General features: G+C 47.0%; 1 protein-coding gene across 1 annotated transcript in view; it reads left to right on the forward strand.

Annotated features, from left to right (window-relative positions):
• The window catches only part of LOC138286373 (scavenger receptor cysteine-rich type 1 protein M130-like), a 793269-nt gene that overhangs the window by 143843 nt on the left and 622354 nt on the right, over nt 1-27072 (forward strand). Inside the window, exon 5 of the mRNA XM_069226532.1 lies at nt 24749-25069. Coding sequence (XP_069082633.1) covers nt 24749-25069 — 321 coding nt within the window. The remainder of the gene's footprint in view (nt 1-24748; nt 25070-27072) is intronic.

A 27072-nucleotide genomic window follows, 5' to 3' on the forward strand; every position in this document is an offset into this window, starting at 1 on the left:
TTTAGAACCCGCACAATACTCATTCACTTGGAGCTATAGTAGACAATAAATCCAAAGGAATCTTAGTAAAACCATTAAGAAGCTACCTAGTCCAAAGAGAACCACAAACATCACATCTTTTTAGGCATGGTTACCTTTTATACCAAGTCAATTTTTAATTGTTTTAATTTGTGCAGTAAAACAAGGTCTATGTGGATAGATGCGGACAATCCTGGTTCACTTTTTGGCATCCAGACATTTACTTTTGTCAAATCTTAGAAGAGAATAAGATCTAGTTTTTAGTAACCAGGTCTGGAACTAGATGTTGAAAGACATATAGAGGAACTTTGTAAAATGTTGAAGTAAAGATAAAATCTGGAAAACTAGAAATCAACTCATGATAAACTGCAGGTTACCTCTGGATCTTGAGTTAAAGTTGTGATTAATTAAGCAAGTCATTTGTCAGTGATGATTGACATGCATTCTAGATGGCCCACAGCGAAGGGCATGAGTTATGGAGGTACACAGAGAGTCACGATGAAGTCTATGCATAGCAATCTAGGGGATAATAGTGCCCACCTTATATCTACAGAGATATAAACTTATCCAAGATGTGAATTAAGTCAAAATATAGTGCTTTTTATCACCCCGATACAAATGGAATGGTTGAACAATTCAGCAAAATGATTAAAGAGGGCATTCAAATCGCCAGACGTAATAATGTGAACTGGAGAGGATAATTTCAGAATTGAGTTATTGTGCATAGAATGACTCTACACGGCACACACAAGAGGCTCTTTTTGACTTATACAAAGCCTCAAAACCCAAAATACGTGATAAGGGTAGGTGACAAGAAATGAAAGTGTAGAAAGGAGTTTGACAAACAGAGACCAAGTATGGTAAAGTATGACTATTACTCTGCGAAAGCCAGCAGTAGTCACATACAACACATAGATTACTAGTTATCCTTCAACATAAGCAGTAGTCAGGTAAACATTGCTAAAAGAATGCACGTCATAATAAACATATATCATCATGAATGCATAAGGTCACAGTAATCGCATTACCAAAAATGCACATGCCCTAGTAAACATACCATCATAAAAGCCCTTAAAAGGAACATCAAAGAACACAGGGAAAGTCATGAAAACATACCAGTAGCACAGATCATCAACATATTGCACCATTGTGCACATGAGAAAGCCATTGTTCAAAGGATGGCATAAGTCAGCCTATTAATCAGGGCTACCATGCCCTAGGGCGAAAGACGGAGACGTCCGTGTCCCGTTCCTGGAGCTCCTCTGCTCCAGGTACCAAGGGGCATAGACTGGCTCTCAGCGGGACGGGGCCTCCCCTGAGGCCTAAACCCGTCCCGCAAAATAACGCCCTCAACCATCAAGGCCCCCAGGATCCAGGTCCAGTTATCACTCCCCTTTCCTTTGTCCAGCTTCTTGCAATAGCAGGGACTCGGGGTTCCTGAACCGGTGTAGACTGGATTGTGCAAGGAGGACCCCATCTGTGCCCTTCAAAGCTTTTCCAGAGGCTCTGGGAGGCTACCCCTCCCATGCCTGTAACACCTATTTCGAAAGGGAGAGGGTGTAACACCCCTCTCCCAAAGGAAATTCTTTGTTCTGCCTTCCTGGGCTTGAGCTGCTTGAGCAACAGGAGGGCAGAAACCTGTCTGTGAGGTGGCAGCAGCTGGGGGATGCCTGGAAAACCTTAAAAGGCTGTAATGGCAATTCCAAGGAGCCCCCAGAGTGCAGGAAATCATACAACCAATGCTTGCAAAAGCCTTGGGTATGATTCCAAAATGTTTTGATACCAAACATGCCCATATTCGGAGTTACCATTGTGAAGCTGGACATAGGTGGTGACCTATGTCTAGTGCACATGTAAAATGGTGTCCCCGCACCCACGAAGTCTGGGATAATGGTCCAGAAGGTCGTGGGGGCATACTCTGTCTCTTTCCCTGTAGTGGTTCAGTCTGTTCTCCACCTACCAGGTGTCCCAGATAAACCACATTCCCCTGCCCTCTCTGGCACTTTGAAGCCTTGATAGTGAGGCCTGCCTTTTGCAGGGCCTCCAAAACTTTCCACAGGTGGACTAGGTGGTCATCCCAGGTGGAGCTGAAGACAGCAATATCATCAAGATATGCTGCACTAAAAGCTTCCAGACATTGGAGGACTGTGTTCATCAACCTCTGAAAAGTGGCAGGGGCATTCCTTAAACCAAAGGATGTAAAAGTAAACTGATAATGCCCTCGAATAGTAGAGAAGGCTGTTTTGGGTTTAGCATCTTTTGAAACAAAAGTGCTGAGATACTTGGCAGATGCCAGTGTACCAATAAGCTCATCTGCCCTGGGTATAGGGTGAGCATCAGTCTTAGTGACTGTGTTGAGCCCTCTGTAATCTACACAGAACCTCATCTCCTTTTTTCCATTTTGAGAATGAGGCTTTTGTAAAAGCACCCCTGAGCTGGCCCAGGGGCTATCAGAGTGCTCAATCACTCCCAGGTCAAACATTTTCTGAACCTTTGATTTAATGCAGTCTCTGTCATGGTCAGGCTGTTTATAAACTTACTTTTAACAGGTAAACTGTCTCCAGCATCTATGGTGTGTTCACACCAAGTGGTCTGACCAGGTGTCAGAGAAAAGAGTTCTGAAAATTGACCTAGAAGGTTCCTGCAGTCCTCTCTCTGCTCCTCAGAGAGGCAGTCTGCAAGAATAACTCCTTCCACTGAGCCATCAGCTGCAGTGTTGGAGAAGAGATCAGAGAGAGGATCATTCTCATCTTCCTGTCCCTCATCATTGGCCATGAGCCGGGTTAAGTCAGACCTGTCATAGTAGGGATTCATGCGGTTCACATGAAGTACACTCAGAGGACTTTTAGGAGTGCATAGATCAACTAAGTAAGTGACCTCACCCTTCTTTTCCACTATTATATGTGGTCCACTCAATTTGTCTTGGAGTGCTCTGGGTGCCACAGGCTCCAGTACTCACACTTTCTGTCCTGGTTGGTACACAGTCAAGACAGCCTTCTGGTCATGCCATTCTTTCTGTAACTCTTGGCTTGCCTGAAGGTTTTTAGTGGCCTTTTTCATTTACTCAGCCATCCTTGATCTGAGGCCAAGTACATAGTCCACAGTATCATGTTTAGGGGGCTTCAAGGGTTGCTCCCACCCCTCTTTCACAAGAGCTAATGAACCCCTAACAGGGTAACCAAAAAGGAGTTCAAATGGGCTACAGACCACTCCCTTCTGGGATACCTCCCTGTAGGCAAAAAGGAGGCATGGTAACAGGGCATCCCATCTCCTTCTGAGCTTTTTAAGAGAGTCCCAACCCGCCTGGGGATGATAAGGTGTGGTGAACTTGTAGGTTACACCACACTCTTTCCACATTGCTTTTAGACATGCAGACATGGAGTTGCTACCTCTGTCTGACACCACTTCTTTTGAAAAGCCACTGCAGGAGCTGTAGAGGTTCTCAGATGTATTGCTTCTGGGTATTTAGTGGCATGGTCCACTACCACCAAAATACACCTATTGCCACAAGCAGTAGGAGGGTCTAGGGGGCCAACAATGTCAACCCCTACCCTTTCAAAGGGAATCAAAACCACTGGCAGTGGGATCAAGGGGGCCACTAGGCTTAACGCTGGCTTGGCAAGTGGCACAAGAGCAACAAAACTCCTTTGTGTCTTCTGTCATGTGAGGCCAGTGAAAGTGAGGGACCAGTCTGTCCCAGGTCTTGCTTTGCCCCTGATGTCCAGCAAGGAGAATGTCATGTGCTAAGGTCAAAAGAAACTCCCTATACTGCAAGGGAATGACCAGTCTCCTGGTGATACCAGGTTTTGGGTCCCTTGCCTCTTTGTATAGGAGATTATTTTCCTAGTACACCCTGTGGGTGTCACTGACATCCCCTGCCTCTTGTTTGACAGCTTGCTGTCCTAAACACTCAAGTGTGGGTAGGTCTGCTGAGCCACACTTAATTCCTCCTTGGCATCACCCACTGCACCCAAAAGTTCATCTGTGTCAGCCTGAAGCTCATCCGGTGTAGGTTCTCCACAGGAAGTAGACTCCTCCTCCTCAAAGGGGAATCTTCAGTGGAGGGAGGGATAGTGGATAACTGTTTACCCTTTCTACCCCTGCTTTTGGGAAGCTCTTCGTCCATTGTTCCAGGATCCAAGTTTCCCTGTTCTCTTTGCTGCTTGGCCTGAGCCCTTGTCAAAGCAAAGATACGTCCAGGAATGCCCAGCTTTGCTGCATGAACCTCCAACTCCACCTCAGCCCAAGCTGAAGTCTCCAAGTCATTGCCTAGTAGACAGGTAGGTCTGTGGATACCAAAACTTTCTTTGGACCAATAACCCCCCCAGTTGAGATCAACAACAGCCATGGGGTGGCTAACAGTGTTATTATTAGCGTCAGTCACTTGGTATTGATGACCAAGTAGGTGTTGCTCAGGGGCCGCCAGTTTTTCAGTCACCATTGTGACACTGGCACCAGTGTCCATGTAGGTGTCAACTGAACACAATTTATTAGGGATTGTTGCTTATACTTATCCTTATTAAGTGGACAAGCAACAAGGGTGGCAAGGTCAATGCAACCATCAGAGACTAAAACTGCCTCAGTGGTTTCCGTAACTAAACCAACCCCTGTAGGAAAGTACCATCTTTCTTGGAATATTACCCCCATTTTTACCTGTATGTCAGTATGTTTTTGCCTGTTTCACTGGGATCCTGCTGGTCAGGACCCCAGTGTTCATAGTTTATGGCCTAATATGTGTGTCTGTATAGTGCTTGACTGTGTCACTGATGCTCTGCTAACCAGAACCTCAGTGCTTATGCTCTCTCTGCTTTTTAATTTGGCACTATAAGCTAGTGACTTTATTTACCAATTTCAATTAGCACACTGGACCCCCCTTATAAGTCCGTAGTCTAATGTACCTAGGTACCCAGGGCATTGGGGTACCAGGAGATCCTTATGGGCTGCAGTATTTCTTTTGCCACCCATAAGGAGCTCAGACAAACCCTTTCACAGGACTGCCACTGCAGCCTGCGTGAAATAAGCACACGTTATTTCACAGCCATTTCCTCTGCACTTAAGTAACTTATGAGTCACCTATGTGTCTAACCTTCACTTGCTGAAGGTTAGGTGCAAAGCTACTAAGTGCGAGGGCACCCTTGCACTAGCAAAGGTGCCTCGACATAGTTCAGGGCCATTTCCTGGGACTTTGTGAGTGCCGGGACACCATTACATGCGTGCACTACATATAGGTCAATACCTATATGTAGCTTCACAATGGTAACTCCGAATATGGCCATGTTGTAGGAGGCTGGCCTGGCTTGTAGTGGGTACCAAGGAGTACTTACACTCTGTACCAGGTCCAGTTATCCCTTATTAGTGTAGAAGAGGTGTTTCTAGCAGCTTAGGCTGATAGAAGGTAGCTATAGCAGAGCAGCTTAGGCTGAACTAGGAGACATGCAAAGCTCCTACTATACCACTGGTGTCATATGCACAATATCATAAGAAAACACAATACACAGATATACTAAAAATAAAGGTACTTTATTTTTATGAAAATATGGCAAAAGTATCTCAGTGAGTACCCTCAGTATGAGGATGCCAAATATACACAAGATATATGTACACAATACCAAACATATGCAGTAATAGCAAAAGGAAGTAATGCAAGCAGTGTAAAGTTACAATAGATTGCAATAGGAGCACATAGGTATAGGGGAAACACAAACCATATACTCCAAAAGTGGAATGCGAACCACAAATGGACCCCAAACCTATGTGAGCTCGTAGAGGGTCGCTAGGACTGTAAGAAAACAGTGAGGGTTAGAAAAATAGCCCACCCCAAGACCCTGTAAGGTAGGTGTAAAGTGCACCTACAACCCCCAGAGAGCACAGAAGTCGTGATAGGGGGATTCTGCAAGGAAAACCAACACCGGCAAAGCAACAACAGTGGATTTCCGGACCTGAGTACCTGTAAGAGAAGGGGACCAAGTCCAGGAGTCGCGACAGTGTCGAGAGTGGGCAGATGCCCAGGAAATGCCAGCTGAGGGTGCAAAGGAGCTGCCACCGGATGGAAGAAGCTTGGTGTTTTTCAAGAACGAAGAGGAATAGGAACTTCCTCTTTGGAGGATGGATGTCCCACGTCGTGAAGAAGCTTGCAGAGGTGTTCCCACGCAGAAAGACCACAAACAAGCCTTGCTAGCTGCAAGGGTCACGGTTAGGGTTTTTGGATGCTGCTGGGGCCCAGGAGGGACCAGGATGTCACCACTTGGATGAGGAGACAGAGGGGGCGCCCAGCAAGTCAGGGAGCCCTCACAGAAGCAGGCAGCACCCACAGAAGTACCTGAAGAGGCACTTGGAAGAAGAGTGAACCAGAGTCCACGCGAAGTCACAAAAGGGAGTCCCACGATGCCGGAGGACAACTCAGAAGGTTGTGCACTGCAGATTAGAGTGTCGGGGACCCATGCTTGGCTGTGCACGAAGGAAATCCTGGAAGAGTGCACAGGAGCCGGAGCAGCTGCAAATCACGCGGTACCCACCAATGCAGTCTAGCGTGGGGAGGCAAGGACTTACCTCCACCAAACTTGGACTGAAGAGTCACTGGACTGTGGGAGTGACTTGGACAGAGTTGCTGAGTTCCAGGGACCACGCTCGTTGTGCTGAGAGGGGACCCAGAGGACCGGTGATGCAGTCTTTTGTTGCCTGCGGTTGCAGGGGGAAGATTACGTCGACCCACGGGAGATTTCTTCAGAGCTCCTGGTGCAGAAAGGAGGCAGAGGAACTCTGGTGAGCTCTTGCATTCGGTTTCTGAAGAATTCCCCAAATCAGAGACCCTAAATAGCCAGAAATGGAGGTTTGGCTACCTAGGAAGGAGGATAGGCTAGTAACACAGGTAAGAGCCTATCAGAAGGAGTCTCTGACATCACCTGCTGGCCCTGGCCACTCAGAGCAGTCCAGTGTGCCAGCACACCTCAGAATCCAAGATGGCAGAGGTCTGGGGCACGCTGGAGGAGCTCTGGGCACCTCCCCTGGGAGGTGCAGGTCAGGGGAGTGGTCACTCCCCTTTCCTTTGTCCAGTTTTGCACCAGAGCAGGGCTGGGGGATCCCTGAACCGGTGGAGACTGGCTTATGCAGAGATGGGCACCATCTGTGCCCATCAAAGCATTTCCAGAGGCTGGGGGAGGCTACTCCTCCCCAGCCCTGACACCTTTTTCCAAAGGGAGAGGGTGTAACACCCTCTCTCTGAGGAAGTCCTTTGTTCTGCCTTCCTGGGCCAGGCCTGGCTGGACCCCAGGAGGGCAGAAACCTGTCTGAGGGGTTGGCAGCAGCAGCAGCTGCAGTGAAACCCTGAGGAAGGCAGTTTGGCAGTACCCGGGTCTGTGCTAGAGACTCGGGGGATCATGGAATTGTCTCCCCTGGGGTGACAATTCCATGATCTTAGACATGTTACATGGCCATGTTCGGAGTTACCATTGTGACGCTATACATAGGTAGTGACCTATGTATAGTGCACGCGTGAAATGGTGTCCCCGCACTCACAAAGTCCGGGGAATTTGCCCTGAACGATGTGGGGGCACCTTGGCGAGTGCCAGGGTGCCCACACACTAAGTAACTTTGCACCCAACCTTCACCAGGTGAAGGTTAGACATATAGGTGACTTATAAGTTACTTATGTGCAGTGTAAAATGGCTGTGAAATAATGTGGGCATTATTTCACTCAGGCTGCAGTGGCAGGCCTGTGTACGACTTGTCAGAGCTCCCTATGGGTGGCAAAATAAATGCTGCAGCCCATAGGGATCTCCTGGAACCCCAATACCCGGGGTACCTCAGTACAATATACTAGGGAATTATAAGGGTGTTCCAGTATGCCAATGTGAATTGGTGAAATTGGTCACTAGCCTGTTAGTGACAATTTGGAAAGCAGAGAGAGCATAGCCACTGAGGTTCTGGTTAGCAGAGCCTCAGTGAGACAGTTAGTCATCACACAGGGAACACATACAGGGCACACTTATGAGCACTGGGGCCCTGGCTAGCAGGGTCCCAGTGACACATACACTAAAACAACATATATACAGTGAAATATGGGGGTAACATGGCAGGCAAAATAGTACTTTCCTACACATGTAAGGTATCTAAGATCATGGAATTGTCCCCCCATTCCAAATCTTCACACATTACACTTGTCTAGGAGGGAATTCGTTATTCGCATTCCACTTTTTTAGTATATGGTTTGTGTTGCCCCTAGACCTATTTTCTCTGATTGCATTCTATAGCATTTCCTATTGTTTGCACTATCCTATGTCTAATTACTTGCCTTATTTTGGTGTGTAGTGTATATTCTGTGTATAATACTTACCTCCAGAAGGAGTGTTGTCTCTAAGATATTTTTGGTACTGTGTCACCCAAATAAATACCTTTATTTTTGGTAACACTGAATATTGTCTTTACTTGTGTTTAAGTACTGTGTAACTATCAGTGGTATTGCATGAGCTTTGCATGTCTCCTAGTTCAGCCTCAGATGCTCTGGTATAGCTACCTCTATCAGACTAAGCTGCTGGAACACTACTACATTTCACTAATAAGGAATAACTGGAACTGGTGTAATGTGTAAGTACCCAAGGTACCCACTACAAACCAGGCCTGCCTGCTACAACCCCCACTACATTACACAGAGTGAGCCCTGCTATAGCCTTGGACTGGCTATTTGTAGTGTTATTTTTCCCACCACCACTGCTATTACTAGGGACACTAGTGGAAGTATTGTGGGTTGTGGTGGTGGGAGCTTTTCTTTGGACAAGTACTGCCACTTGCCAAGTGGCCTTTGTTTTTACACATATAACACCAAGGCTTTTTATTCTGATGGTTAGAAGAGGATTTAGAGCCACCCAAAGAGACTTTTTGTGGGCCCGATGAAGACTCCTTGTTTTTATCTTTGTCCCACCTTTGTCATTAGACTTACCAATCTTCTTGTCTTTGTCACCCCCTGTGTGAGCTTTTCTGCTCACTCTTGTTCTGACCCATTTGTCTGCCTTCTTTCCCAATTCTTGGGGAGGGGTCAGATCTGAGTCCACTAGATATTGGTGTAACAAGTCAGACACACAGTTATTCAAAATATGCTCTCTCAGAATTAGATTATATAAGCCCTCATAGTCAGACACTTTGCTGCCATGTAACCAACCTTCAAAAGCCTTCACAGAACAGTCCACAAAGTCTATCCAATCTTGTGAGGACTCTTTTCTGGTGTCTCTGAACTTTATTCTGTACTGTTCAGTGGATAAGCCAAATCCATCCAAGAGTGCAGTTTTAAGAATACTGTAGTTGTCTGATTCTTCTCTGACAGTGAGAGGTCTATCCCTCCCCTTGTCAGAAAAGGACAACCACAGAATAGCAGCCCACTGCCTTTGAGGAACCCTCTGATCTTGCAGGCCCTCTCAAGTGCAGCAAACCACTTGTAAATATCATCCCTCACCTTCTATGGGGAACAATTTTATGTACGTTTCTGGAATCAGAGGTGTCCTCCCTAACTCCATAACTCCTGAAACTGCTGCTGCCACCATGGGGAACTAACCCAACCCAACCCCTGCCTTTCCCTTTTCACAGCCAGGGCGCCCTATCTAGGGCTAGCTGTTGCTCCTGCAGCCTCAGCCTGGCCTCCTACAGTCTCAGTTTCCTGAGCTCCCTATCTATGGAGTCATCACCTGGAGCTGAACCATGGGATCCCTTAGAGACTGAGGTGATATGGGAATGGGCAGAGGTAGATCTTTCCCTAAGTTTGCTAACCCAAGTTGTAGGAAAGTACCATCTTGCCTGGCATGTTACCCCCATATTTCACTGCATATATGTTGTTTTAGTGTATGTGTCACTGTGACCCTGCCAGACAGGGCCCCAGTGCTCATAAGTGTGCCCCCTATGTGTTCCCTGTATAATGACTAACTGTCTCACTCAGGCTCTGCTAACCAGAACCTCAGTGGTTATGCTCTCTCTGCTTTCCAAATTGTCACTAACAGGCTAGTGACCAATTTCACCAATTCACATTTGCATACTGGTACACCCATATAATTCCCTAGTATATGGTACTGAGGGACCCAGGGTATTGGGGTTCCAGGAGATCCCTATGGGCTGCAGCATTTCTTTTGCCACCCATAGGGAGCTCTGACAATTCTTACACAGGCCTGCCACTGCAGCCTGAGTGAAATAACGTCCACGTTATTTCACAGCCATTTACCACTGCACTTAAGTAACTTATAAGTCACCTATATGTCTACCCTTCACCTGGTGAAGGTTGGGTGCAAAGTTACTTAGTGTGTGGGCACCCTGGCACTAGCCAAGGTGCCCCCACATCGTTCAGGGCAAATTCCCCGGACTTTGTGACTGCGGGGACACCATTACACGCGTGCACTGTACATAAGTCACTACCTATGTACAGCGTCACAATGGTAACTCCGAACATGGCCATGTAATATGTCTAAGATCATGGAATTGTCCCCCCATGCCATTCTGGCATTGGGGGAACAATTCCATGATCCCCCGGGTCTCTAGCACAGAACCCGGGTACTGCCAAACTGCCTTTCCGGGGTCTCCACTGCAGCTGCTGCCAACCCCTCAGACAGGGTTCTGCCCTTCTGGGGTCCAGGCAGCCCTGGCCCAGGAAGGCAGAACAAAGGATTTCCTCTGAGGGAGGGTGTAACACCCTCTCCCTTTGGAAATAGGTGTGAAGGCTGGGGAGGAGTAGCCTCCCCCAGCCTCTGGAAATGCTTTGATGGGCACAGATGGTGCCCATCTCTGCATAAGCCAGTCTACACCGGTTCAGGGATCTCCCAGCCCTGCTCTGGCTCGAAACTGGACAAAGGAAAGGGGAGTGACCACTCCCCTGACCTGTACCTCCCAGGGGAAGTGCCCAGAGCTCCTCCAGTGTGTCCCAGACCTCTGCCATCTTGGAAACAGAGGTGTCTGTGGCACACTGGACTGCTCTGAGTGGCCAGTGCCAGCAGGTGACGTCAGAGGCTCCTTCTGATAGGCTCTTACCTCTCTTGGTAGCCAATCCTCCTTCCTTGGTAGCCAAACCTCCTTTTCCGGCTATTTAGGGTCTCTGCTTTGGGGAATCCTTTAGATAACAAATGCAAGAGCTCACCAGAGTTCCTCTGCATCTCCCTCTTCACCTTCTGCCAAAGGATCGACCGCTGACTGCTCAGGACGCCTGCAAAACCGCAACAAAGTAGCAAGCCGACTACTAGCAACCTTGTATCGCTTCATCCTGCTGGCTTTCACGACTGTTTCCAGGTGGTGCATGCTTTGGGGGTAGCCTGCCTCCTCTCTGCACCAGGAGCTCTGAAGAAATCTCCCGTGGGTCGACTGAATCTTCCCCCTGCAACCGCAGGCAACAAAAGACTGCATCACCGGTCCTCTGGGTCCCCTCCCAGCACGACGAGTGTGGTCCCTGGAACTCAGCAACTCTGTCCATGTGACTCCCACAGTCTAGTGACTCTTCAGTCCAAGTTTGGTGGAGGTAAGTCCTTGCCTCCCCACGCTAGACTGCATTGCTGGGTACCGCGTGATTTGCAGCTGCTCCGGCTCCTGTGCACTCTTCCAGGATTTCCTTCGTGCACAGTCAAGCCTGGGTCCCCGACACTCTAACCTGTAGTGCACAACCTTCTGAGTTGTCCTCCGGCGTCGTGGGACTCCCTTTTGTGACTTCGGGTGGACTCTGGTTCACTTTTCTTCTAAGTGCCTGTTCAGGTACTTCTGCGGGTGCTGCCTGCTTCTGTGAGCCCCCTCTGTCTCCTCATCCAAGTGGCGATATCCTGGTCCATCCTGGGCCACAGCAGCATCCAAAAACCCTAACCGTGACCCTTGCAGCTAGCAAGGCTTTGTTGCGCTCGTTCTGCGTGGGAACACCTCTGCAAGCTTCTTCACGACGTGGGCCATCGATCCTCCAAAGGGGAAGTTTCTAGTCCTCTTCGTTCTTGCAAAACACCAAGCTTCTTCCATCCGGTGGCAGCTTCCTTGCACCCTCAGCTGGCATTTCCTGGGCTCCTGCCCACTCTCGACACTGTCGCGACTCTTGGACTTGGTCCCCTTGTCTTACAGGTACTCAGGTAGACATGATGTAGTGTAGTGTTAGTGTAGTGTAAGGAAAACCTAACCTAACTAACCTCTAGTCTCTTGGAAAGGAAAGTAAGAGACTAGAACCCTGTAACTGGGTATGTGTGTGTAGCTCTGGGTATATAGTATTCTTTCCTATGGAAAGCACCAGTGACAGAGTGATAAGGCAATTGCAAATACTTATTCCACCATTGCTCCACCAATGTAGGAGGCTGGCCTGGTTTGTAGTGGGTACTTAAGGTACTTACACCTTATAGCAGGTCCTATGATCCCTTATTAGAGAAATGTAGGCAGTGTCTAGAAGCCAGGCTCTCTAGGGGTAGTGTGGATGAGCAGCCAAGGCCTAACTAGGAGACATGAAAAACTCATGCAATACCACTATAGTCACACAGTACTGACACACATGAAAGAAAACACTCAGGGGGTGATTACAACTTTGGCGGGCGGCTGAGGCCGCCCGCCAAAGTTCCCCCAACAGAATACCGCTACGCGGTCAGAAGACCGCCGCGGTTATTCTGTGTTTCCCGCTGGGCTGGCAGGCGACCGCCAGAAGGCCGCCTGCCAGCCCAGCGGGAAACCCCTTCCCACGAGGAAGCCGAATGGAGCCGGCGGAGTGGGAAGGGTGCGACGGGTGCAGTTGCACCTGTCGCGATTTTCAGTGTCTGCATGGCAGACACTGAAAATCTTTTTGGGGCCCTCTTACGGGGGGCCCTGCAGTGCCCATGCCATTGGCATGGGCACTGCAGGGCCCCCAGGGGCCCCACGACACCCCTCACCGCCATCCTGTTCCTGGCGGTCAAAACCGCCAGGAACAGGATGGCGGTGAGGGGGTCGGAATCCCCATGGCGGCGCAGGGCAGCGGAAAACCGGCGGGAAACCGCCGGTTTTCCGTTTCTGACCGCGGCCATACCGCCGCGGTCAGAATGCCCTTGGGAGCACCGCCAGCCTGTTGGCGGTGCTCCTGCGGTCGTTGACGGGTCAGAATGACCCCCTCAGTGTTACAAAAATAAAGGTACTTTATTTTGGTGACACAAATGCCAAAAATACCATAGAGACTATACTCCCTTAGGAGGTAAGTAATATACAAATTATATACACTAGTATGCAGAACTAGCTGTAAAAATAGGAAACAGTGAAAATTGTGAAAATCACAATAGTTAGAAATGGGCCTTGGGGAACACAAAGCATATACTAAGAAAGTGGAATGCGAAAGTCGGTTTCCCACCTGGGCAAGTGTACTGTGTAGAGGGGCACTGGGAGTATTAGAACACACCAAAGGTAATTAATAGAACCCACGGCAGAGCCCAGGAAAGCAGGAGTAAAATACAGTAACTTTCCTAGAACTCACAAGAACACGAGAAAGAAGATTTTCCACAATCCAGAAGAGAGTGCAAGACACCAACAATGGATTCCTGGACCTGAATACCTGTGGAAGAAGGGGACCAAGTCCAAGAAGCTCTGAAGAGTCCAGGGAGAACAGGAGCCCCTGCTAACCCAGGTGAAGGTGCAAAAGAGGAACCACTGGTGAGAAGGCAAAGTCAGTTATGCACTCAAGAAAACATGTGCGGATTCCTGGTTGGTGCAGAAGATGTCCCACGCTGGATGGATGATTGCAGTCTGGTTTGCATCACTGGATTCCACCAACGAGCCTTGGCACACGCACAACTCATGGTTGGGGAAAAATGGCGCTGCCCGGGACCAGGAGGAATTTTGCTGTGCATGCAAATTTTTAGGGTGATCATCCATTGGGGACCTAGAAAAAGGGGGGCAAAAAAAGTGCATTTCCCATTTTAACTCCCATATAGATTTTACAGACAACTACAGCCGGGAAGACGTGTGTGATGTGGGGTTGGGTGGCTATGGGGGTAGGTCCTGCAGAATTACATATAATAAATATAATTACTTTACGTAAAAAAGCAATGGTCACAGGGATGTTGTATTTCGGCACAGATTTTAAGCGTACAAAAGCAGAGGAATTCACAGTTAACTTATTTCAAGGAAGTAGAACTCGCTCCATAAGGTAACTATCAGTTGCACCCTCGCCATGCACTGCTAATTACCCCAGATATTACAGCACTCATGACATCTTTGAAAACATCACTGCTAATATCACTGTAACATTTGTTGTAAAATTATAAATAAAAAACCTGTGCATGGCGGGGCATGATTTATACTCACCTTAGGGCACGAGTTATAATTACTTGAAGTAACTCTAACTATGCTCAGTTTCTATGGTTTGGTACATTTAAAATGTGAAAATGTGAGCCTAAGTATAACGTCCCTGTAACCTTTGTTTTTTTAAGTGACTATATATATATATATATATATATATATACACATACATATGAACACACACACACACATAAATATATAAACACTCACACATATATAATTTATATGTCTCACTCTGACTGCATGGTATGATCACCCGATCTGTCCTTTTAATCTCGTCCAATTGTAGGAAGTTACAACTTTCTTTCCTTCTTGAATAAAAAGTAGCTTCCCGTAAATGTTTATGTCGATTTAATTTTGTTTTGCTGGTTTTTGAGTTCCCTCTTACATATCAAAAAGTTCCTTCTAGTTTTTTTGCTAAAGTTTGCTGTACGTTTTTCTCAGTTCCTCTTTGTTGATTATTAGGTTCATTAAACTTACACCGGTATCTTTAAATACAATATTTAGACATTTTCCAAGGTTGTATTTCAGTTTATGAAAATCTGCCCAGAGTTCGCCATGGAGTCATTAAGGTGAGGAGAATCTCCCTGTTCTCAGCCTTTATTAAACGGTTGAATGCAGCGAATATGGGGTGCTCGCCTGCAGCCTCCTTGAATCTGTAAATGCGAGGATCACTCATAGACACACAGGTGCTCAGTTTGTGGTCTGCTGGTGATATGCGCCCTTAGCTCTCGTAGCGCTTCGAAGCTGCGCAACTGGTAGGAAGCGTGTTTAAAGAAACAGTAACAAGGTGATGAAGATTGGACACAGGAATTCACGCACTCTGGTTTGAAAAGCTACGTCAGAAAGCACACATTGCATACATGAATCCCTCCTTACTGCAGTGTGAGAGCTTCAAGGTGCTGGGTGCACGCAGGCCTCTTCAGAATCACTTCTGTGCACCTCCTGTTCACTCAGTTTTATTAAAAGGCTATTTTCCCCCTGGACTTCAGTAGGTTAATCAGTGGCGGCTCCTCTGCTATGGCTGCTATGTTAAAGGGGTTGGCATTGGGGATGACGAGCAGTGAGGGGAGTGCACTGTGCACTCCCCTTAGCGCACATGTGTGTTTGGCCGGCCAGCCACACATGTGCACTGTGCTCTGTCCAGCCCGGCGCTGTGCTGCTGGGCTGGAGAGAGCAGGCACAGGCTCCGAGTCTGCCTGGGAGCGCCCTGGCTGGGCGGCGCTGTGCTGCCGGGCTGGAGAGAGCAGGCACAGGCTCCGAGTCTGCCTGGGAGAGCCCTGGCTGGGCAGTCTCAGACAATCCTTGCGCTGCTCTGAGAAGTGTCAGGATTGGCCGCGGGGCAGGCTGCGACCCTGTGCTGCCTGCTGCTGTTGGAGATGCAGGATCGGCGGCGTGGCAGAGCGCGCAGGTAAGTTGTGTTTTTTAAATATTATTTATGGTCCTAAATCCACCCCGCCGTGTGCTGCTCCACCTCCGGTACCCCGCAAGCCGCGACTGAGTTTAATAAGGTGGAGTGAGCCTGAGAGGTGTCATTTGTCTTCCTGTTTGTAAGACTGTGTTTTCAAAGACCCCACAACGTGGCTGAAGCCCTCCCTCATGCTTAGAAATATTCACAAGCTTTCATATCCCTGGCGTCAGTTCACCATGTTCAGTGCTCTACTCACACGTTCATGAAAGGTGTGTGTCTGATCTTACACCCTCCTGGCGAGAAAGAGCGGAGGCGGCGCATGGGCCTCTTCATATCCGGTGCCTGCTTTTACAAATTAATTTTCATGGCAAAATAAGCCACTCACAAATGTCCTTGAGGAAGCTTACGGAGCTCAGTGCTGGAGCGCACAGAAGTAGTCAGTCTTCAATCGAAAAATAATTATAGCTCCCTGAAGGAAGTGAGTTAGAAATGATTTAGGAGTTCACTTTCCCGTAGTCCATTTGACCACACAATAAGGAACAGGAATTGATTATTACGTTTAGTAAGTTTACTGCAAATTAGTAATCAGTCCAATATAGGTGCATATCACAATCACATTGTAACTGGCAAATTAATAGGTTCAGTCTCAATAGCATAAGGCATACAAAGAGTGCCGTCACAGCGGTACAGATATTAAGAAATTGTCAGGTGGAAATAACTCATTGGACCATGGAGCAGTATTTCCGCTGGTTACTGCTTTGCATAGAGGGGGAGTGGTCTGATTGTTTGTGGGCGGTGGAATTTACATAGAATAATGCCTGAACATGCTTCCTCAGCAGTGTCCTCTTTTTTCTGTTTGCATTGGTACCACCCCTGAGTCCTACCATGGCATGACCCATTACCCAGTAGAGTGCCCACAGTGCAAAGACTTCCACAATACTGTGCATCATCCATAGCATTAAGCCCGCTTTCACTTAGCGTCAGCGAAAGAAGCATATAAGACAGCAGCAGATGAACATCAGTCTGAAGAACCGGCTCTGACTGCGGGTGATAAGGTATGGGTATCCACAGAAAACCTACATGTACATGGCCACAAAAATGTGTTGCCCCATTTCATTGGTCCCTATGAAATCATCACAGTATAAACCCAGCGGCGGGGCACTTAACGTTGCCATCCACCCTGAAGGTACACCTGGTATTCCACGTCTCTCTTCTATGGAAGGTAAGTCCAGGTACCCCGCTTAGTAGAACTCCCATCCCCCATCGAAGGGAATGATGCGCATGTGGAAAATGAAGACTGGTCAGTTTTAAACTCCAGGCGCTTTAGGAGTAGGTTGCAGCACCTCATACACTGGAAAGGTTATGTCCGGTCCTCTCTTTGCTCTGGGTTGTTTTTTGGGGGGGCTGTCAGGGTTCCACTCATCTTCGAGTTCCACTGGCCGTGCAAGGAGCCGGTTGTCTCAAGGAGCCGGTGGATTTACGTGAAAGTATCTCAGCCCCCAACACTCCACACAAGCAGCCAGGGGTTTCATGTAAAAATACCTCAGCCCCCCAACCCTGCTTGTAAAGTATCCCAAACGGAACGTATATCAGCCCCCCAAGCGCAGTACGCAAGTGTTAAATACAACTGTTATACCTGTTCATAGTTTTCCCACGGCCATTGTATCTGAGTCCCCAGCAGTGTATATAGCCATTATTATTGTGTTATGTTATACTGCCATACCTACTGTGCTATGTCTCATACCCCAGCACTGTTTTGTGCCCCTAGAGCTAGCTGGACAGTTTTTGACTCTGGCCCCTGTGTGCTTGTCATTGTGACTTTAGGAAACTTCTCAAGACCTGGCTGTTCGAACAGTAGCAGCACCTCCCTCCCCCTCTTCTCCCCTCCTCAGCGCCTTGAGACACTCACGGGTGAGTAGTGCACTTTACAGATTCCCGATTGATTGATTGATTGAATGGTGCGTTTCCTCCATTTGGCCAAGGTCTTACAGGATCTCAGCAAGTCCCGGCAGCCATCTTGGGTGTGGTTCTTATTAAACAGCACCAAACTCAGGAGCCCACTTTGCCTCAAGGATTCACTGAAGAAACATCGGCTCGAGGATCACCAGTGTTTACCTGCTCTTCTGGATCTTCAAACGCAGTCTCAGCACAGGGAACACTCCTGAAAAGGAAAGATAAGCTACAGAGAAAAACTCCAGGAGTACAAAGGAGATAATTCTAAAACTATGCATGCATGGCCAAGGCATTGTTTAATCAAGTGATTAGGCGAAGATGTTCTAACGAGCAAGCTCAGATGGAACACAAGGGAACCATGATACAAAGGCTGCCCTAACCCTTGGACTCTCATAGATAGCTATGCATCTTTAAGATAATAACTCTGCAGTGGGGGGACTTCACGGTGAACAATGTGTTGTTATTGCGGTCTGTATTCTTCGGTGTTGTCATGATACACTACTATGTCATGTTACGCTATTATGTTTCCGCGGTTGATGTATCTTACTGAACAATCATGATAAGGACCTCCGATTCCCAGTTAAAAGCCCAGGTGACCTTCGTACAAACATAGAAGACGACTAAGTGTGAACTCAGATGAGTAATTTGAAGCTGACTGCAGGTAGAAAGCAGGGATTATCTTTCAGGGAATTCCAGGGAAGGCAAACCTTAACCTAAGAGGAAAACTCATGAAATAAAACTTTGTATTTTAAGGTTCGACAGTGACCCTCTCAGAGTGAACGAAACCACGCTAAAAAAGGAACTAGGCCATCTTTCCTAATTCCCATCTAGCTTCCTTGGTGTACCAAAAGATCAAAATAGAGATGCTAGCGTTTAGGTGGCTGGTCCACAGCGATTTTGTGGAACCACTTTGCGGATTAGTCAAGGTAAGATCTGCGTAGATTGGTGTGACAGATAGCTAGATGCCACACATTGCAGGAAGTCATCATCAGGTGGGAAGGTTCTGACTAGTCCATTGGCTAGTGGCAGCCACATCCCCCTATGACATTTTCTGGGCTTAAATATGGCACCCCTGGCAGCTATAACTGAGATCACATCTGGACTGGAGAGAGGACCGAATAAGGATTACCCTTCTGTCCCCTGGACCTGCCTAGAGAGGCTGCACCAACCGCTGGATTGCACCTTCTGATCCTTGGGCTAGCAAAGAGGACTGCCTTTGGTGCCTGGCTCATGGAAAAGTTGCTCGAGAACTGCAAGAGAAGGTGAACTCTAAGAGTCACTTGGCTGACTTCCTGTTTCAGCACCAAGGCCTCAGAAGCTGAAGTAGCCTGTTCTATCTTGTTAATATCGAAAACCAAAGGACCACTGGTGACCGCTGATGTGCAGGCAGGAAAACCAAGCCTCAATGCTTGTACTGCAGTCTGCTGAAACTCACCTTCACCAAAGGGAAATACTGGTTTCAGTGTGACTGGAGACTTTGAGAACTTTGAGGGACATTGACTTGTGCGGCCAAAGTCGTTCCTCCTGGACTGTGATCTGAAGAGTACTCCCAGGATGAACCCTGTTGACCGAATATCATACTCATCATCTTACAGCATCTTCAGCATCCTGTATCCCTTACATTAGGACCACTCTATTGATGTCCATGAAGGACTGCCCACAGACCCTGGAGCTAGACTGGAGACTGCTTTAGTGTGAATGTAACAGTCCTACTACTACCCACTAGCCCCACTGACCTTCCTTCTGTCAGAGTTGGTTTCCCAACTCAGGCTGGAGTAAACACAACTCCTTAAAAACTTTACTAAGTTTTCAAACTTTGCAATTGCCACGGCTTGTTGGCATTTTGAAGTGAAAAGCTGAGATTTACAAGTTACTTAAAAATCTACATTTCTTTATCAATATTTTCATTTTGGTGTCCTCAAATCCATAAAAACATAATCTACTTGTATAAATTGCTGTCAGATTTCTTTGTGTTGTGTGACTTATTCAGTTGTTTTGGTTCACCTAAATGCTTTTCACTTTTTCCTTAGCCTGACTAAATCAAGCCACAGCTACCCAGGGTTGAGCTAAGGTTTAGCAAATGATCTGACTGGACCTAAGTTGTTTTTGTGAGTGTATTCCACAGTTGACCATGTCTTCCTGACAGTTTGGATATCAGTGTCCATGTCCAGCGCCACAGAGGGCCTTCCCTACCACTGCAAATGTCTTCAGGGCTGCTTGACACTAATTTAGGCCTGCAGAGTGCCATGGCTGCATTGATGCAGGCTGCAGTGAGCCATTGATGCTTCTGAAGGTGTGGTCTACTGGCTAAGCTGCCAGCATTGAGCCTGGGGATCTGGGCAAAAATCCCAGCTATTTCACTTTATTGAAAATCATATGATTTTGGGTAAATTATGTATTCCCCCATTCCTGAAGTGCATACATGTTAATGGACTATTTATATATGTATGTAATGCAATTGCGCAAATAAAAAATGGGCCACATGTATGAAATTCATAATTTGTGACTCGCTAATATCGATTCCGTAGAAACCGCTATTTGAAAGTCACAAATAGGTAGGTACGAAGTCAGCAATTTCCTAATAACGAATTCTATGGAGTTGCAATACCTATTAGGAAATCAGTATTTAAGAAATCGCTCAATTCAAATTTCCTAATCGGAAATCGCAATTTAGGAAATGGTAGCCAAAATGCAGCTGGAAGCATTGTGATGATGTCAATACCCACGTGGAGGATAATTACGCGGGGTGGCCACCAGCCAGAGGCATAACACACCCATTAGAGGTGAGGCCCAGAAACACTGCTGCCAGCACAGGAGAGCAATAGCACACCACACAATGGCTGCAGAGGATGGGAAGGAAGCTGGGAGCAGCAGAAAATTAAAAATGAAGAGGGAGCTGGAGGTGCTAGCAAAAGACTAGGTAGAGAACATGGAACATATTTTTGGCAAAGCCTCCTTCTCAGTCCCTGAGGCCCAGAAGAGTACCATCTGGAAGGGGATCCTGGCGCAGCTCAACTTCCTAGGGGTGACACAGAGGACCGTTTCTGAAATACGAAAGCAGTGGTGTGACCTGCGCTCCCGAACCAAGGACAAGCTGGCAGGCAGGATGGCAGAGGGATGTGGGACTGGAGGAAGACCATCAAGACTGCCATGGAGACACTGCTTGAACCGGTGTTAGGGACATTGATACCTCCATCCCAGCAGGCACTGGCTAGGGTCAGTCATCTATCCTTATCTCCCACCCAGGCCATGATGTTAGGCAATCCACATCACACACATCACAGCATGACCTAGTCCATTGAGGTGCTTGGCCCATTCAGGCAAAGCAGCATGGGAGATGTAATGCACTTAATCAGCATGCTGGACTGAGTGCAGATGACCACACCACGCAAATGTGCACATCACTATGATGCCACACACACAAGCAGCAGAGTCAAAACATTATTGTGGCAAAATTTATACCATTTATTTACAAAAACTATCTACATATATGTCCCACAGATCACAGCCCAGATGTCTCTGCACCTGTGGCAGCAGAAGTGGTTACTAGGAGCAACCTTGTTCAATAATCTCCCAAACCATCACTACCCATACCTCACACATTTTCACCAACAGGCAAGAGAGGCACACGTCCCCACTGCCCACTTTTGATGATAGTGTAGCGAACAGCACAGTGAGAGAGACCCCACCACAGCAGAGTCCAGGTCTGTGAGCAGGTTCACTGAGACCGTGGCAGAAGTGGCAGATACCCCGTCCATCTAGGGTGGCCTGGAGACGTTCATCATAGGGACACAGTACCTTCAGAACAAAAACAAATGGTGGTGTTATTAGGGAGCTGCAGCGCCTGACCAAGGCAGTTGGGAAGGGGCAGGAGCACTGGCAATCTGCTATGGAGCGTGAGCACAGGGTGCAGCATATATGCCACAGGGAGTACATTGGTCATGTAGACACTTTCACCAGGTCCTTCAACCACCTGGCAAATGCCACATCAAGCCTGGCCAGGTATACAGTCAACATTCAAACTGATATATCCCACTGCTGTAAGGACGTTGCTTGTGGGCTGGTGCAGGTCACAACTGCCCTGGAAAGCATTCAAACCCACAACCTGGGCCTCCACCTTACCCCCCACCACCTGAGAGTGAGGAGAGATCAAGCATCATTGGTGTCTTTGCACAGGAGGCCTGCACAATTAGGCGTCCATGCCACCCTCCAACTGGATCTGACACAGTATCTGGCCCACAACCTAGTCTAGCAGAAAAGCAACCCAAACTAAGGGATCACAAATAGTGACTCCATCACAACTCTGTGTTTTGAGTTGAATGTTTTTTTGGCACATATTTTTTCCCAATTACATTTAAGTTTTTTCAGTTGTGGTACTCACCTGAGTAGAAGGTGGTCACTGAGTCAAGCACCAAGCACTACCCCATTTGTGATGTTTCATTTCTATGATGTCATGTCATCTCATACCTCAGAAATAGTTGTTTGCTATCTCTGTGTGTTGTGCATGTCCCTCTGCCATGTGGGCTCCATCCTGCTGCCCCTGCCGTGGCTGTTGGTCCTCATCTAAGTCATTGTCAGACTCAATGTTGACATTGTGCCGTCCCCTCCACATAGCAATGTTGTGCATGATGGCACAGGTCGCTATGATTTTGCAACATGTGGCCGTCCTGTAGAGAAATGCCCCACTTGTCTTGTGGATGATGCGGAAGCAGGACTTCGGATGCCAAATGTTTGCTCAATGACTGACCGTGTTGTCTTGTATTTTCTGTTGCAACGTCTCTCACTTGCTATTCTCGGGGTCAGGTAAAATATGAGGAACCAGGGCCGTAAGGCATATGCACTGTCACCTTAGGAGCATGCGAGGGGAAACTATTAGGTCACATCACGCAAAGACTTTTGGCCAGTGCATTCATTGAGTGTGAGATTCTCTTACCTAGCGGAAACCCATCTTCAAATTTCCTCTGTGCCAGTCGGTTGTGTACTCCACTGTGGCAGAACATGAAGGAATTGTGGGTGCTGCCTCGATATCTGGCCACCAGGTCAGTGATGACACAGGAGGAGTCACACACCACCTGCACATTCAGTGCGTGTGTGCTCTTCCTGTTCCTGTTGATGTATTCTGTAGCTGAAGGGGGGCAATATGTGTGCGATCAACACAGCTAAGTACATTAAGAAACGGTGCTACCTTGTAGAAATTCAATTTTGTCTGCTGCAATGCTTATGGTGCATTGGGGAAATATATGTATTGGTGCACCTTTCCCACCATTACATCCAGGAACTTGTGGAAGAACCTGGGAAAGGCGATTTGTGACACCCCCACCAATTTTATGACTGTCTGGTACCTCCCCAGTGCTAGGAGGTGTAGCAACACAATACCTGCTCATGGGGAGATATATATAGCGTTGCTCCTAAGTGTTGGGACCTGTAGCCGGGGTTGTATTGCAGCTCTCAAATCAAGTATGACCTGACTACTTTGTATGTGTCTATGATCTCCTCCTCGGTCAGGTTTAACAGGGGGACCCTCACCATAAATAGCCTCTCTTGTCTCCTCCTCCACTTGTCCCTTACAGCCAGAATCCTTATCCTCCTCACCAGGATGTATAATGCCACTATTGTGTTTGAGCCAGATGCATTTTGGGGGTCTGTTTATAGTTTGCACATGGTTACCACCTTTACTGAGTCAGTGGTAATTGCATTTCTTTAAAGCCCATTTTTTTACTATTCGCAAATAGAAAATTCTTAGTACATTGTGTTACGATTCACAAATAGGAAATCTCTATTTGCGATTTCCTATGGTGCAGATTTCCAAAATGTGATTTCTATAGGGCAGCTAATGAATGCCAGTTTTGCATTTCTTAATGGTCCGAAATAGCGATTTATTTTCTTAAGAAATGCAAAATTGTTTCGTACATCTGGCTCAATGTGCAGTGCTCCTTTGCTTTCCAGGTAGGTTGCTTTATGCAAATATCATCACAGACACACCTACATGGGAGTAGTGTTTTCTGTGTCTCTCTTCACTTCTGTACCACTTGCAGGGCCTTTGTGTACTTATGGCAGAATTATACAAAAGTCAATAAATAAATATTAGCAAAATAGTTAGCACGCTTAAGGAAGTGCACATACATGTGTTATTCAGCTGCTCCTTCCTGCCCCAAGTTCCATAAAAAGCAAAGGAATTCAGGGAGACCCAGCCCTGTTTAAGGTGGGGGAACTTCTACTGATTCCCCTGTCCTGGTCCACCATGTGAGGCACAGCATTTCCAGGCACAGAAAACAGAGATTGTCTCATATAAACACTGCTTTGAGAATTGAGATGTGAACACTAAATAGATTCTGAGTGGATTAAAAAACAGCATGTTGGCCTGCTAGGCATATTCGTCTAAGCCTTAAGAGCATCCAGTTCCCTGGTGGATTAATTCACTGCTCAGCTCTCCCTGCCAGGCAGGCACAGATCTCTACTTAAGTTGGGTGGTTCACCTGGTGTGATGAAAAGGGAGGTCTCCATCATCTCATCAGGCCTCACAGGCAGCCCTCTGTGCTTTAAAAAGGGCCCTTATATTCTATTGCCCAAGCTCTCAATCAATCTACCCTCTGAACTCAGATACATCTGATATTTCTAAAAGCATTTATTCGAGGCCACCAGATACAGCGAAATTCCATAGACTGAGATGGATTTTAATAAACCACCTAGAACTACTGGCAGGTCTGATGAGGGAGAAAGTGACATGCCTTTTAAACATGTTTGTCATGTTTGTAGAGAGGTGATCAATCTGGGAGGTCATGGAGTACCCCTACAAGAGGACACCTATTTTGTGATTTCTTTGGTCTTATAAAATATTGTTCACCTGATCAGTCAACTAGGTCATCACAAATTGTGCTTTTGTCTGAAATGTTAATTTAGAAATCTTGGTTTCATTTAGGCGGCCTGAAAGTGTTATGACGGGATGATTAGCCCCAACCACTGGGTGTAGTGTGGTAGCACACATGCCACAGGAGCTAACAAGAGACAACAATGGGGCACATGGATGTTCAAAATATTTGATGACAATTACTTTCAGAAGTCAGATTCCTTTACAATCAATTTTATGACCTGTTTTTTCTGGTCCTTTGCTCACAGTTGGAGCTAATATTATCCGGTTGGTGAATTCCGGTGACGCCTGCAGAGGGAGGCTGGAGGTCAGAAATGAGGATATTTGGGGGACCGTCTGTGATAACGACTGGGATTTGAAGGATGCTGAGGTGGTCTGTAGACAACTGAACTGTGGATCAGCAATCAGGGCAGAAACCAACAATGCTCCATATAAAAATGGGGTCTTCGACATGGTGTTTGGCCAGGTCAGGTGCACTGGAAGGGAAAAGTCCCTCTTTGATTGTCCACGCGATGCTGCGATACCCAACAAGTGTAAGATCAGGAGAGACGCAGGAGTGACATGCACAGGTAAGAGAAACCAACAGAGAAGCTCCACTGAGAATCCTTAAACTCATGACAAAGAGTAGATGAATTCATCAAAAAACACTACACTCTCATCACTATTCAATATACCCAGAAACAAACAAAAGGAATGAGACACCACACAGTATTAATATCAATAGATGCAGAAAAGTAACTTGACAACGTGGTTTGCATTTTTTTATTGAACATTGCGCAAGCAATGTCAGCGATGGCCTTTGGGCTTTGAATACAGAAAGAGATGCAGAGACAATACTATACGCAGAGGACATGCTTCTAGCATCACCCTGTCACTCCTGTCCCTTCCAGACTAGAAGAAACCTCAGACCCCTACCAAGCGCCACGGTGTAAGGGGAAGGCGTGTCCATGTCAAGCCACAACCCAAGCCCACTTACAGTATGGCTTTCCACTGGGCCGTGCCACGTTTGTGGTGCAGCACCGGCGCAAAACCGTTTTTTGCCAATTACTAAGTCTTGCAAAGCCATTTTGCGTGGCTTTGTGTGGTTTAGTGAATACAAAGTAACACAACCCAGTGCATGCTGCAGCCATGCGTTGTTTTACATTTTGTAGGCTTTACATGGTGGAGCCGAGGCGTTTCCATGCATCCACCCATGTATTTTAATGAAACCCAGACTTATTAGGACTTGTAAACCTGAGTTTGCACCAAAATAGAGCGCCTCCCCCATTTCTCCTCGCTACTTTCTCTTTCCGTGGATGCTGAGATCGGCAGCGCACATAGAAAGAGGAATATGCTCCATATCTTTGTAAATATGAAACATTTTTTCTCCCTCCCTTTCTGCGCCATGTTGCATCAAAAAGTAGTAACTGTGCCCTCAAGAGTTAGAAGAGATTAATTGTCCTCCAAACTTTCATTGTTTTCTTTTATTTTGACAGGGAACAGCAAGTCTAAGCATGTTTTGGATGAAATAAGTTGGTCAATGTCATGTGAAATGATATAACAAGATTATGCTGTTGACATCATGGAAGAGACAAGCATGCCTTCAAACTAAGCCCCATAGTTACTAATATATGAAATGGGATTTACAAAGCCTTGCAAGGCTTGATTTGCATGGCCTTGTGTGGCTTTGTAAAGAAATGTAACACAACCCAGTGGCTTGCACTGCTTGGATTGCACTTCTTAGTGGTAGAACTTCCATGGCTGGAAGTATGGGCATTCCACTGCATCCATCCACAGATTTTACGCAATTCCATATATCCTGACATGGAAGAGCTGGAATTGTGTGAAATCAGCATGCCTGCCACAGAGAGATATGTTTATTTCTCTGCATTACTCCTTCTTTCCATGTGTGCTGCATTCTGCCTCTTTGGATAATTTGTGCACAGGAAGGTATCTCTTCCTGCACAAAACTAACCCTGCCCATAGCGCCAGCGGCCTTGCAGCATGGACCTGGCAGCCACAAATGCACTAGTGCTGGGAGAGAGCTGAGGAGTGCCACATCTTTGTAAATATCCCTCTAAACTCTCTCCCATTCAACAGCGCAGTGCAACAACTGGCCTTGCTGCCCCTCATTGCGTGGATTCTTAGTGCCATGAAGTAACCAATATAATGGATAACTAGGAGCAATATATAACAAGTTTAAGTCTACACATTTCTAGTGATGCTCCTCTCAGGGACATGCTCTTCTACTTGTGTCATGCCAAGCATACAGTGTGGATGGTATCTTTTCTATCCATACTAACTTCACACAATAATAGCTCTTGTTCTCAACAACCTCTACTGATAACTACTGGCATTACCACCTAAGTCTGGTGTCCCCATTGTGTAGTGGTCTAAGGTTCTGCTACGAATGACTGGAATCTTGTATCCCACTAATCTCAACCTTTCCTTCTTCTCAGAGTTCAACACCTCACTTTACAACCCCACCCAGTATTGTACAACCTGTATCCACATTGTGATGGCGAAGGCCACCAGTACCTGCCAAGCCATCATGATCTGCCACCTGACGTGGATCATGGCTGGGACAATAAAA

The sequence above is a fragment of the Pleurodeles waltl genome, chromosome 3_2 (assembly GCF_031143425.1).
Source record: "Pleurodeles waltl isolate 20211129_DDA chromosome 3_2, aPleWal1.hap1.20221129, whole genome shotgun sequence".
NCBI classification, from domain to species: Eukaryota; Metazoa; Chordata; class Amphibia; order Caudata; family Salamandridae; genus Pleurodeles; species Pleurodeles waltl.